At 47.3% G+C, this 14,348-nt stretch overlaps 1 protein-coding gene across 2 annotated transcripts in view; it reads right to left on the bottom strand.

Annotated features, from left to right (window-relative positions):
• AP1M1 (adaptor related protein complex 1 subunit mu 1) overlaps positions 1-14,348 on the bottom strand; it is a 29,658-nt gene that overhangs the window by 5,590 nt on the left and 9,720 nt on the right. Inside the window, exons 4-9 of one of the 2 annotated variants that reach the window (XM_007460986.1) lie at positions 13,559-13,689; positions 12,574-12,721; positions 4,074-4,200; positions 2,890-3,032; positions 2,368-2,439; positions 1,695-1,853 (exon numbers count right to left, since the gene is read on the bottom strand). In XM_007460986.1, coding sequence (XP_007461048.1) covers positions 1,695-1,853; positions 2,368-2,439; positions 2,890-3,032; positions 4,074-4,200; positions 12,574-12,721; positions 13,559-13,689 — 780 coding nt within the window. The remainder of the gene's footprint in view (positions 1-1,694; positions 1,854-2,367; positions 2,440-2,889; positions 3,033-4,073; positions 4,201-12,573; positions 12,722-13,558; positions 13,690-14,348) is intronic. The other variant, XM_007460987.1, reaches the window with a different exon arrangement.

Raw genomic sequence — 14,348 nt, 5'->3', positions numbered from 1 at the left:
CATGCCGCGGAGCGGCTGAGCCCGTGAGCCATGGCCGCTGAGCCTGCGCGTCCGGAACCTGTGCTCTGCAAAGGGAGAGGCCACAACAGAGAGAGGCCTGGGTACCAAAAAAAATAAAAAAAAAAAAAAAAAAAAAAAAAAAAAATTATCTTAATGAGAAATATGCAAAACCAGAGGAGATCTTTGGGGTGTCCTAGAGGCAAGGAGTGTTCTGTGGCTTTTATCCGGTTCAGTTGTGTTCACTCTGAGGAAATTCACTGAGTTGTACACATATCACTTGTTACTTTTCTGCATGTCATATTTAAATAAAAGTACCTTTAAAGACAATGGGAGAGGCCATATGAGGTATATATAAGGTAAGCATTAAAACATTCCTAAAAGGCACAAAGGTGAGAGTGGGGCAAGGCTATTGATAGGATAATTCGGCCTCAAAAAGGTGTTAATCCTTCCCAATTAACTTACAAATTTAGTGCAAACAAACTGATTGTAAAATTTATAAGAAAAATGAAACAAGCAAGAGTTGCCAGGAAACAGACAAGCAGTGAGGTTGTGGGGAGTTACGGTGGGGGTAGGGTTGGCCCTACCAGATGTTAAAACATAGAATAAAGTTAAAATGTGGCCTTGCGGCATGGAGAGACAGACAAGAGGACGCTCAGAAAGAGACCTAATGCCGCATGAAAATTTGATTTTTGAAAAACACGGCATTTCAAACCACTGGCAAAAGATGGGACATTTTAGTGAATGATGTTAGGAAACTGGATAGCCACGTGGGAAAAGATTAAGTTGGATCTGTATGTTACCCATTTACCAGACTGTGCTCCAAAAGGACCTAAAGTCTAAGGTGAAAAATACTACTGCACTCGTCCTAGAAGCAAACATGGGTGAATTGCTTTATAGCCTGGAATGGGGAAGCCTTTCAAATCATGACTTAAAATCCAAACACAATAAAAGAAAGACAGAAATGTGACTACATTAAACAACAATTAAAAGAAGAAGCAATCAAAAAGGTTACACAGCAAAAAACACCAGAAGCAAAGTCAAAAGACTAACACCAAACACTGAGAAATACCATTTGCAACTGATATCAAAGAAAAGGTACTAATCTTGCCCATGTGTAAACAGCTTTTGGAAACTAAGAAGAAAATGAGCAAACTTGATAGAGAAGTGAGCAAGAGACAGCTACTACAATTTCCAGAGAAAGAAGCACAAACAGTCCTCTGAGACATGAAAAAGTGCTCCATCTCGTTTTTCATGAGAATGGCAATGGGCCGCACCCTGAGTTGGCACAGCCGCTTACCCATCTTCCAGTCCCAGGGCACTCTTCCCACAAACCCAGACTCAAGTGCTCAAAATCCTGAACACAAGCCAGGTGGCTATACCAGCCTGTGGGCCGGGGCAGGAAGTGCTCTACCTTCCTGGAGCTGGTGCTGGATTCCCGTGAGGCTCTGGCCCCAAGGCAGTCTGTTCCCCAGGAGGGATGCTGAGCTCTAAACAGGAGTGTCAGGGGGAGGAAGGAGGAGGGAGAGGGGGACCCCTGCCGTGACTCTGAAGACAGGCCGGTTCACACACAAGAGGAAGGTGGAGTGCCCCCCTACCCTGGGCCCCAGCCCCACCCCTGCCCCAGCCAGGCTGAGCCAAGCAGGCCTCTGCCCATGCCTGTCTGGAGGGGGTGCCCCACCGAGAATGGTGCTCACCGGGAAGGACTTGATGGACCACACAATCTCACTGTTCTCGGGGACCCACTTGACGCTCCCCACTGTCGTCTTGAACTTGGGTGAATCGGCATCGTTGGGCACAGGGATGTGGATCTCCACATTGTTGGCTGTTGACCGCCGCTTGAACTGGCTCTTGGCCTGGAGACGAGGCCAATGTGGCCAAGGTTGCAGCGGGCGAAGGTGAGACAGCCTGGCTCCCACCCAGCCTGCTCCCACAAGGGCCACATGCCTCTTGGCCTGGCCTCTAGGAGTCCCACTCCCAGCACTGAGCTGACCCCCACGCCCTCTCCCGCCCCCTGAGGTTTTCCTTAAGCTCAACTTTGGACGGTCAGTCTCTGCCCTCCTGCCCCCTTGGCCTTTGGGACTCCCGAACCCTCCCTCTGGCCCTGGCCTCCAGGGAAAAGGTCTGTGTGACCAGGGCTGGCCTGGGCTAGGTGAGGTCACTGAGTGGCAGGAGTGCTCCACCTGGACACTTGGTCAAAGGCCACTGCCACAGTGGCCGCACACAAGACCCGGGCAGTGTGTCCTCTCTGTGCCCAAGGCCCCGGACAGGCCAGAGATACCAGAAGGCCTGCACTAGGTGGGGGAGCCCAAATCCCCCCTCTTATGCCCCACACGCCTGGCTGATGCTGCGTGCAGGATGCACACACACCTTGATCATGTACTCGATGCGGCTGTGGGAATGCTTTTCAATCACGGACTCGATCCAGATCAAGGGCTTGACCTGTCGGGGAGAGTAAAGATGGTGCTCACAACCAGTCGTTTCACAGAGGGGAAACTGAGGGCAAGGGACCACAGGGCCAGGTGTGAGCCCAGCACACTGCTGCTCGTGGCTCCACAGCTGGTGCCAGGATGGGTCAGAGCATTAGAGAAAATGCAGAAAACATCACCGAGGACGCTCTGGTGGGGAATGCCTGGGAAAGGGGCAGTGGTGTCAAAGGGGTCTGGCCCCTCAGTTCAGAAAGTTCAGAGCCTTGCATTGTCAAACAGGCTCCTTGGAGCCCAGGCTGCTCATGGGGAGCTGTGCCCATCCTGGGCATCACCTCACAAGACGTGAGACTCGCTGTGGACAGGGACGGCTCCCAGCCAGCAGGGAAGAGGAGGGAGGCTGCCCCAGGGGAGGAGCAGGGTCGGCGGCCTGGGGGCCCTCTTGGCTGGTGGCTGGTGCACTCACATGGGTGTTGAGGCGGTAGGACATGAGCTCGAACTCGCCATCGGGTGGGATGAAGGAGATGGTGCGGTCGTTCTCAAAGCGAGAGAGCCGCACACACTGGTGGAACTTCACGTCCTCCAGCTCCACGGACTTGCTTTTGCCACCTGAGGGGAGGTGGGGGTGAGGGTGGGACAGCCCCTAGGGCCCCCAGGCCACTCTCTCAGCAATGCTCCCACTGTCTAGGGTTCACTCCTGACAGAGCAGAGCAGAGCTGCTCCCAGATCTGTGAGAGTATCTTGGGCCACGAACACCAAGGGGGCCGGCTTCTGAGGCAGCCACGCCCCATCTCTCCTCACCCCCCTGGAAGCCCCATTACGTCCCAAGATTGGGCTGAGGACAGGGCTAGTAGGCTTAGTTCACAATGAGTCCCCAGCCAGGGTTGCTGCCTGGGACATGTTTGCTGAATGATTAACAGACCCCACTGGGGGTGCTCGGTGATGGCTTGGGGCTCCCTGAGGGCCCCGGTCGGTCCTGTCATCCCTGGGGTCCTGTCTTGGTTTTCCCAGCCCAGAGAGGCTGTGTGGGTTAAGCTCAGTCCTGAGAGGGGAGCTGCTCTGATGGGCTAACATCAGAGAGGCCCTCACTAGCAATGCTGCATACGTAACTATGACAACACGCTCCACTGCTCCAGCCGCCGGTGGACCTGTGGTTGGCGGGGAGGCTGGTGGTCCAGTTTGCAAACACGGAGCCCCAGCCACCCTGGGCTCCTGAGGCTGCTCTGGCCATGCCCCACCATGGGAAGTGCTACATCCAGGCCAGGCAGCGCATGCTCGAACCACTGTATGTGGCTTTTGAACAGCCCAGACCCAACGCCAGAGGTGAGGGCAGAAACTGGGTCTGGGAGGGGAGAGCGAGCCCCGCAGTACCTTCCAGTAGGGTGGAGTTGAGGACCTGTTGTATGATGCTACATGTGCTTTGGCCCCTAAGGTACTCACCTGCACCTCTGGCCCTTGGAGCAACAAGGGGGCTTGACTTGAGTATTTTCACTCTCCCATGTCCTCTAAGTCCAGGTGTTAGTTTATTCGTTTTCACAGTTGTCTTGTAAACAACGTGAAAATGTTTCTAAGCCAAGTGCTTGAGATGAACTTGTGAACAGTCCCTCAGCTGCCCCAGGGGTGAAACCTGGGCCCCGGTGGCATACTCACGGCCCGTGTTGTCGAAGAGAACCTTGTCGTTGAGGCCCAGGCGCAGCTCAGGCATGCCCGACAGGAAGACCCGCATCTTGATGGAGCCCACAATCTCACTGCGTAGGACGTTACCGTTGGCACTGACCTAGGAGGTGGCGAGGAGGGGGTGAGGGGAGGCCCCACGCACCGGTCACTGTCCCCCACCACGCTGTGTGACCCTCCCATTCTCGAAGCCCTTCTCACTGTCCCCTGAGCTGGGGAGGCAGTGCCAGGCCAGGCCAGGGAGGCAGACACTTACAGGTCCCGCCTTCTAGTCCTCAGGCCACACTAGGCTCTTCCCTCGCAGATGGGCCAGGTGATACTGTGCCTGGAATCCTCTCTGAGGGCTCTACTCTAAGTTGCTCTTGGGATGCCCAGGGCAGACCTGGTGGCTTGAGGCCGTGTGCTCTGCTGGCCTGGGCAGGGACTCTACCAGGTCTGCTCATCTGCTGGGAGCAGGCCAGACTGACTTTCCTGGAAATCTCTGTTTCTCCATGTGGGGCCTGGCAAAGTCCCAAGGGCTTGTTGGAAGACGGAGCTTCCTGGACCCTGCTCCCAGGGCTGCCCAGATGTCTGATAACCACCGATCCAAAATAACAATAGACTTAAGCAAATACAATCACAGCTACAACACTGACTGAGCAGCTCCTCCTCAACAGGGCGGGGCTGTGACTTGGGCTACCCTGTGCAAACCGGAAGGCATCTGAGAGTGCAACTAAAAATCACAGCAGGACGATGGGCAAACCCGGAGACTGTCCTCAGGGGGCCAGGCTGCTGGAGCACCTCTCCTTGGGCCCATTTTAGAGACGAGGACACTGAGGCACAGAGAGGATGCCACACGCCGAGGGCACAGAGTGGCTGGCAGAGGTGCTGGGGCCATAGCCTGGACCACCACCCCACAGTGCCATTCTGCACGAGGCCACATCCACACCAGCAAGTAAAACAGAGGGCTACAAACTCAGAGGCCCTAGGGCCATATGGGCCGTTCCTTGGAGGGCCTGAGTTTCCGATTTCTGCAAAGAAGCAGGAAAATCTGTCCAGTCTTTAACTCAGATGTCTGCAAGTAACACGTGCACACATGAAAGCCCTTCGCCTCTGAGGGAAGTGGAGAACTGAGGCGCCATGTGGACGATGACCCCGAGAAAGGCACAAAACAGGACAGCAGGCCCTGCAGGGTGTGGCTCCGTCACTTCCCGTCGCTCACTATGCTCTGACCATGCTGGCCTCTCACTGTCCTCGCCTCATCAGGCAGCAACCTGACCCCACAGCACACAGAAGCTGCTTCCTCCTCTGCCTCTTGCCAGCCCTGTCTGCCTGTCCATCCATCCTGTCCACGCTCGGGTTAGGGGTCATGTCAGGCTGCTCACTGCTGGGTCCAGCATGAGGACAGTGCCTGGGGCAGCGGGCACTCGGCGAGCCCGTGCAGACATGGCCCTTCGCCCCTGGGCTCTGGGCGGCTGGCACTACCACCTGCCTTACTCTGCGGGTCCTCCGTGTTCCCCCCCGACAGTCTGCCCTTAGACCCCCTTCTCTGCGGGGCTATCTCCCCTTGGGGAGTTGGGACTGCACCACCCTCTATAGCTGAATGATGGGAAAGAAGGCTCAGGAAGTGGAGACAAAAGCCATGCAGCCTCTAAGGCTAATCCTGGCCACCTGGGCAGCAACCAGGACGGTGCGGAGGCGTGACTGGCAGCCCAAAGCTGGTGCCTTCCCCAGGGTGGGCATGGAGGAGATGTTTGCTGGGGGATCGGCTGCCTAATTATACTAGTACAACAAGATTTTCAGAATCTGGAGGCCAATGTTGACTCTGAAGGCCGCCAGTTCTGCAACCAGACTTAGGAAGGTGTGTTCCAACATGACTGGGATGTCCATACCTGCCTCTTGCTGCCCCTTGTATGGAAGAACAGGGGTCCTTGGGCAGCACCATGTGTAGGGACACACTGCGGCTGGGACGCCCCTGAACTCCCAGCACTTTCCCAGGCAGTTGTTTATAAGCTGCTCCCTGGGATTGCTTCTCCACCTTAGGACACCCTACAGCCATGTTCTGGGCTCAGTAAACAATTCAGACGAAGGTCCTCAGGCAGGAGGGGAACACAGTGAGTGAGGCCACTGTCTTGCCTCATGGCTTAGTAAGTAAGAGAGCAAATACGTTTATATTCAGTCCACTGGGAGAATCTTTTTGGAAGGCACTGTTACTTAGCAATTGCATGTCTGGGAACTCAGCCCTCCAGAAATCCTGCCCAGATAAAGGAGATGCCCAAACACACATCTGAGGATGAGCAATCATGCTCATTTCTGCACTGGCTGTAACAGTCAGAAATGGGCACACCTAAGTGGCCCACATGACTGGATTGGCCCAGCCAGTCCTTGTCTGCCCAGGTAATGGGAGTGAGGCCCTCTCCCGAGAGGTGACAGGCAGGCTGCAGGTGAGATGGGACTGGCCTGCATCACCCTTTCTCTACCACTGACTACAGCTATAAAACCTGGGCAGGACGCATGGGCAACTACTGGAAGACTGAAAAGGTGGGTCTGGGAGGAGCCGACTGAACGAGCAGCCCTCCCTACCCCGCTACCCACGTGCAAGTGCAGCAGAAACCTGCAAGTGGAACCAAGAAGTACGGTGCAGTCAGAGCTTGTGGAAGCCTCTGGCTCTAGCTCCAGGGCCAGAAGGGGACTCCTGCCGCTCAGAAGGAGTAGGGATATCCCTCATTTACCCCCTTTTCTCTGTTTTCTCAAGTCCCAGGCCCTAGGCAATTCAGCTGCCTTTCTGAGAGGGTGGGGCAAACCCAGGATTTCAGCCCAAGTGCAGACAGGCGCGAGAGTAGGGACCTAGAGCCCTGAGTTTTTGGCCACAGAACCAAAAAGGGAAGCCCCCAGCCAGAAAGCACCAGGTAGAGAGCAGAGAGTGAAAGGTTCAGGTAAGCAACCTCATGAAGTTGTTTATGTCTCCAGATCTCTCTAGAACCAGGCATGCAAGGATATGATCCTAATTAGCACGCCAAAGACACCAAGAACCAAACTCTCCCCAGTCCCTGACAGACCACTGGGCAGTGCATATTTGGGATAGATTTAAATAGCAAAGGGCACAACGGCTTTGAAAACTGAACTGATTCTCATGGCCCACAGATTGGGGGTTGAAACTTGTGGCCTGAACCTAACCAGGACAACTGTCAGCTAAAACAAACAAACAAACAAAATCAACATTTTCTGTATAATTTAAATAAGACCTAGAATCTTACCCCAGGATATAATCTAAAATTACTCAGCATACAAAGAACCACGAAAATTTCAGCTCACATGGAAAATAAAATCAACAGACACCAACAATGATATGGATATTGGGATTATCTGACAGACATTAAATAGCTAGGATAAAAACTGCAAACACTCTTGCAACAAATGTCAAACTAGAAAGTCTTGGGAAAGAAATAAGACTGTAAGAAGAAGAATCAAATGGAAATTTTAGAACTGAAAAATACAATAACAAAAACATCACTGAATGGGCTTAATAGCAGAATGGAGAGAACATAGGAAACGGTCAGTGAACTTGAAAGCAGATCAATAGGACTTATCCAATCTAAACAATAGAGAGAAAAAAAAGATGGAATAGAATGAACAGAGCCTCAGAGACCCTTGGGACAATAACAGAAGGTCTAACATTTATGTCACTGGAGTCCAGACGGAAATGAGAAAGAGTGAAATGGTGAAAACATATTTTAAGAAATAATGGATGAAAACATCCCGAGTTTGGTAAAATACATAAATCTACAGATCCAAGAAGCTGAACAAGCCCCAAACAGTAGGAATCCAAAGATATCCATACCTAGACACATCATAAGCTATCTGCTGAAAACTAAACACAAAGAAAAAATGTGGAAAACAGCCAGAGAAAAACAACACATTACCTACAGGGGAATACCGATTCGAGTGACTGTGGATTTTCATCAGAAACCATGGAGTCCAGACGGAAGTGACACAACATTTTTAAGGTACTAAAAGAGAACTGTTAACCCAGAATTTGATATCCAGTGACAATTTCCTTTTGGAATGAAGATGAAGTAAAGACATTCTAAGATGAAGGAAAACGAAGGGAATCTGTAGCCAGTAGGCCTGTTTTGAAAGAACTGCTGAAAGAATCTTTTTAGATGGAACTGAAATTGTACCAGAAGGAAACCTGGAAAATTGGAAATGAGGGGAGAGCAACAGAAATAGTAAATATCTGGGTAAATATGGTAGAGAGTCTTCTCTTTCTCCTGTTGAGTTCTTTAAAGTATGTTTGACAATCGAAAGCAAAAATTTTAACACTGTATGATATGGTTTTCAATGTATATAGATGAATATACAGGACGACTCTATAACGGGGCAGTAAAGTTTCTAAATTCCAATTGAAGCTGTAAAATATTAACTCTAGAGTATTTTATAGCAACCACTAAAATAACTATACGAAGAAAAAAAAGAGTGAAGAAACAAAATGGAAAGCTACAAATGTTCAAAAAGATCACAGAAAGATAGGAAAAGGAAACAAAGGAATGAAAAACAGAAGGCAATAAAGTGGTATATTTTAATCCAAGCAAATTAACAGTTACAGTAAGTATAAATGCTCTAAATATATAAAAGACAGAGACTGTCAGAATGGATTTAAAAAATGACTCAATTATATGTTTTCTACAAGATATACGGCACAGGTTAAGTTAAAAGTAAAAGGATTTTTTTAAAAAAGGAGTAAAAGGATAGAAAGACATATACCATGTAAACACTAATCAAAAGAATTCCAGAGTGACAATATTAATAGCAAAACAGACCTCAGAGCAAAAAAATTATCAGGAATAAAGAGGGACATTATATAATGATAAAGGGGTCAGTTCACCAAGAAAACAGAAGAATCCTAAATCCCTTTGCACCTAATAACAGAACTTCAAAATATGTGAAGCAAAGACACAGACAAATTCACAATTATAGCTGGAGATTTGAATGCTCCTCAGTAACAGGTAGAACCAGTAGACAGAAAATTAGCAAGAATTGCTAGAAGAATTGAACAATGCCATTAACCAACTGGATTTAATTGGTATTTACAGAACACTCTCTCCAAGAGCAGAATATACATTTTTTTCAAGGGTACATGGAACATTCACCAAGATAGATCATATTCTGGTTCATTAAAACAGACCTTAACAAACTTTAAAGAACTGACAGTATATAAACTATATTCTCAGACAATAATAGAATTAAATTAAAAATCAATGACAGCGACTTCCCTGGTGGTCCAGTGGTAAAGAATCCGCCTTACAATGCCGGGGACGTGGGTTCGATCCCTAGTCAGGGAACTAAGATCCCACGTGCCACAGGGCAAATAAGCCCACGTGCCACAACTACTGAGCTTGCGCGCCTCAACTAGAGAGCCTGTGTGCCTCAAACTACAGAGCTCACGTGCTCTGGAACCTGCGCACCACAACTACAGAGCCCATGCACCCTGGAGCCTGGGCGCCACAACTAGAGAAGAGAAAACCTGCACGCCACAGTAGAGAGAAGCCCGTGCGCCACAATGAAGAGCCCACATGCTGCAACTAAGACCTGATGCAGCCAAAAATAAATAATAAAAAATATATATATAAATAAATAATAAATAAATCTTAAAACAAATCAATGACAATGAGATAACAGAAAAACCTGCAAACATTTAGAAATTAAACAACACTTTTATTAAATAAGCCATGGGTCAAAAAGAAAGTCTCAAGGGCAATTTGAAAATATTTTGAACAAAAATGAAAATCCAACATATCAGTGTAGGATACAGCTAAAGTAGTGCTTAGAGAGAAATTTATAGCATTAAATGTTTATATTAGAAAAGAAGAAAGTTTCAAATTAGTATCTTTAGTTTCCACTTTAAGAAACTAGAAAAAGAAGAGCAAAATAAGCCAAAATCATGAGGAAGAAAATATTAGAGATAAGAGCAGAAATCACTGTGATTGAAAACAGAAAAATAATAGAGGAAATCAATGAAATCAAAAGTTGATTCTTTGTGAAAATCAATAAAACAGATAAACCTCTCATAAGATTGACAAAGAGAAAAGAAAGAACATAAATTACCAATATCGGAAATGAAAGAGAGTGTATCAGTACAGATCCTGTACACATGAAAAAGGTAATAAGGGAATACTATAAACAACACTGTGCATATAAACTCAGTGACTTAGATGAAATAGATCAATTTCTTAAAAACAGCAAACTACCAAAACTCTCTCGAGATGAAACAGAAAACCCAAATAATCCTATAACCATTAAATAATTGAAATTCGTACTGAAAAATAAATCTCCAGGCTCAGATAGTTTTGCAGGTGAATTCTACCAAATAAAATTAAAACTAAGCAATTTACAATGGCTTCCAAAAAATGAAATACTTAGGTATAAATCTAACAAAAAATTTGTACATGGTAAAAACTAGAAAATGCTGATGAAAGAAATCAAAGATGACCTAAATGTATATAGAGAGACATACTGCACTCATGGATTGTGAGACTTAATATACTAAAGATATCAAATCTCCCCAAATTGATTAATAGAGTTATTTAACACAACACCAATCAAAATCCCAGACAAGCTGATTCTAAAACTCTACACAAAGGAACTAAAGAGCTAAACAATTTTGAAAAAGAAGAATGTTGTGAGATTTACATTATCTGATTTTCAGACTTACTATAAAGTTACAGTTATCAAGCCAGTGTGGCTATTGGTGAAGGAACAGATATACAGATCGATGGAAAAGAACAGAGTCCAGAAATGGAGTTGCACAATATGGCCAACTGTTCTTTGACAAAAATGCAAAAGCAATTCAATGGAAAAAGGATAATATTTTCCAAAATGATTTTACAACAAATGAAAAAAAATGTTCAATATGCAAAAAAATGGATATATGCCTCACACCTCAAATAAAATTTAAGTCAAAAATATCATAGACCTAAATGTAAAACTATAAAACTTTTAGAAGAAAATTTAGGAGAAAATCTATGTGACCTTGGGTTTGACAATGAGTTCTCAGACATGGCACCAAAAGCTTAATCAATTTAAAAAACGACATTTGGACTTTCTCAAAATTAAAAACTTTTGCTCCATGAAAGACAATGCCAATAGAATGAAAAGAAAAGTGACAGACTAGGAGAAAATATTTGCAAATCACATATGTGACAGAAGACTTTATCCAGAATACATAAAGAACTTTCAAAACTCAACAATCAGAAAACAAACAACTCAAAAATGATCAGAAGATATGAAGAGACACTTCTCCAAAGAGCATAATGATGACAAAGAAGCACATAGAAAGATGCTCAACATCATTAACCATTAGGGAAATGCACATTAAAGCCATGATGAGACACCTATTAGGATGACAAAAATTAAAATGTTGATCAAGGATGTGGAGCAACTGGAACTCTCATCTGCTACTGGTGAAAATGCAAAAATGTTAACAGCCACTCTGGAAAACAGTATGGCAGTTTCTTACACAGTTAAACATACACTTACCATATGACCCAGCAATCCCACTGCAGGGTATCTGCCGCAGAGAGATGAAAACTTCTGTCCACACATAAACCTATACATGAAATGTTTATAGCAACTCTTTTAACAACTGCCAAACACTGGAAACAACCCAGATGTCCTTTGATGGGTGAATGGATAAACATACTGTAGTTCAACATATAAAATAAACAAATATAAGAAGAAATAAACTTTTGATAACAGAGCAACTTGGATGAATCTCAAAGGCGTTATACTGAAAGAAGCTAGATTCAAACTGACACACACTGTACGATTCCACTCATACAACAGAACTATAGTGATGAAGACCAGATCAGCAGTTGCCAGGGGTTGGGAACAGGCAGGAGGGTGTGACTACCAAGAGGCAGCATCCAGGGAGGTTTCTGAGGTGATGGAGCTGTTCTGATTCCTGGTTATGGTAATGGGTACACAAATCTGTACATGTGCTAAAATTCATAGAAAATATGGTCAATTACCAAATAGTAACTTAAAAAATAAAATGAAAAAACAAACAAACAAACATACACAAAACAGTAAAAACCAAAAACCAAAAAACCCCAAAAACAAGTCACAGGAGAACTACATCTTACGCTCTCAGTTTCACAGAAAAACAACGTATGTCTGTATATCTACAGCACGAGGTCCCAAAGGGTGACAACGAATCCTTAAGCGATGTGGCCCTTCTGATTACAGAGCCCTTCACTTTCAAACTCTATACACTTTTTTTTTTTTTAATGATGTGCATGCATTCACTCTAAATAAGAACAGAAACTAATGAAGATAAAACAAGCTCACATTGCAATGAGCAGCCCATCCTGAATCCCGCTGATCTGCTATCACACAGAAACTACCTGTTTCTCAGGGCCTTGCTAGTTTTAAAAGTAGAGCTGCTTTTATTTCCAATCATGGAGAAGATAAAATTTCAAAAAAAGAAAAGGAAGCCTACCAGGAGATTGACAGACTCAATGACGTCCAAGAACACCTCGTTCTTCCGGTACTTGATGCCCTCAGAGCGCCAGGACACTGCGTTGGTGACGGTGGCTGGGGGCCGTGGGGCCCCTGTTTCCAACTTGTGGCCTTCCTGAGTTATGTACCTGTGGGCCCGGGCTCACAGTTAAGCAGCTCAGGCACAGACATTCTTCAAAACAGCCCCTCCCTGTAGCAGGGCCAGGAAAGGCAGGCTCTGGTTTCGCCTGAGGCTGTTTAACACAAGAATATCTTACGATTTCCAAAGCCTCCAACAAACTCTTCAGTTACAGTGAGTGCAGAGTGGTCACTTTTAGGGAGCCAAGGAGACAGTGTTGGTGAGGAAAACAAGAAGTGGGCATGAAGTGCTCCCCCGCTGGGGGTGCAGAAGGGACCAACCTCCTAGGGGTATAACCTGGTGACCCTGATTCCACTTGGGGAACAACAGATGTGAGATGTGCTGAAGTTAATGTGGCTTCTCTGAGTGTCCCTCTGCTCTCCTGTAAAATGGGAAGACAGCACCCCTGATTGTGAATGGAGTGAAAAAAGTGCTCGCACAGGGCCTGGTTCACGGGAAGTGCTTAATCCACGGTGACTGTTACTTGATGGGCAGGATTCCAAAGGAGGGAGATTTTTCATCATAGCTTCATTTACGACAATAAAAACAAAGGCAGGTGACTCCCTAGTAACAAGCCATTTAGCACACTTCTGTGGATGGAAATGAAGACCTCGCAACAGGAAAAATGCTCATGCTACGCACGGATGCTGTGTGGAAAAAGGACCCACAGCTGTCCCAGTGACTTATAAACTTCTGGTGCGGCTGGAGACAGGGCAGGGGGACCAACAACATGAACATACGTTTGCTTCCTCCACCTCCAAACCTGCTGACGACATCAATGTTGTGACGTCACTCAGGAGGGGCCTGACCCCCGCCCCCCATCCCCGGGCCCATCCCACCCACTCACTCCTGCAGGATCTTGCTGTCTGTGGTCTGGGGGTAGCCGAAGTCCATGAGCTCATCCAGCAGCTCGTAGATGATGACGAAGTTGTCGCGGATACTCTCCTCTTCCAGCTCCTTGAAATATTCCGAAAATACCTGTGGTGTTGCGTGGGGGGCAGATCGTTGAGAGGAAGGACGAGGGGATGAACGCTTGCACGCGTTCATTTGCCCTTCATGCCCTGAGGTCCCTGCTAACAGCCCTTTTGTCCACGAGCTGCGTTTGCCCGTTTCCCAGAGTGCTATGGACGGGGCCTTGTGGGCAGGAGGACAGCAGTGGCCGCCTATGAGGCGGGAACCAGGCTGGGGGAGGACAGGCGTCAGGCCTGGTCAGAAGCCCCACCCCTCCTCCCCTCCCTGACAGACACTCCCAGGCCTGGGGCCCCTTCCCATCTTCCCTTTAATTCTGACTGTAACTATCACCCTTTGCCTCTGAGCCAGGAGTGACTCAGGTGAGGGACAGGAACCACTGCGGAGGGGACAAGTGGCTCTTTCAGCCTCCTCTGGCCTCCCTGAACTCCAGTCTGTACAGCTGTGCCTGCAGACGAATCTGCCCCATTTCAACAGAAAATTAAGAGGATCAAAGCAGGGACGCCAAAGGAGACAAAGGGAAGAGGAGCTTAGTCGAAGCTCTTTCACGAGCGCAAACACTGAAGCAGACAGGCGATGCCAGACACTTCAGGGAGAAGTTCCTCCTTCCCGCTTCCCGGTCCCCACACCCCAGGACCGCAACCCTGGGCCTCTCCCCTGAAATCACA

This window comes from Lipotes vexillifer, unplaced genomic scaffold (genome assembly GCF_000442215.2).
Source record: "Lipotes vexillifer unplaced genomic scaffold, Lipotes_vexillifer_v1.1 scaffold469, whole genome shotgun sequence".
NCBI lineage: Eukaryota > Metazoa > Chordata > Mammalia > Artiodactyla > Lipotidae > Lipotes > Lipotes vexillifer.
Note: the sequence above shows the minus strand (reverse complement) of the source record. Positions and strands in the feature narration are given on the sequence as shown.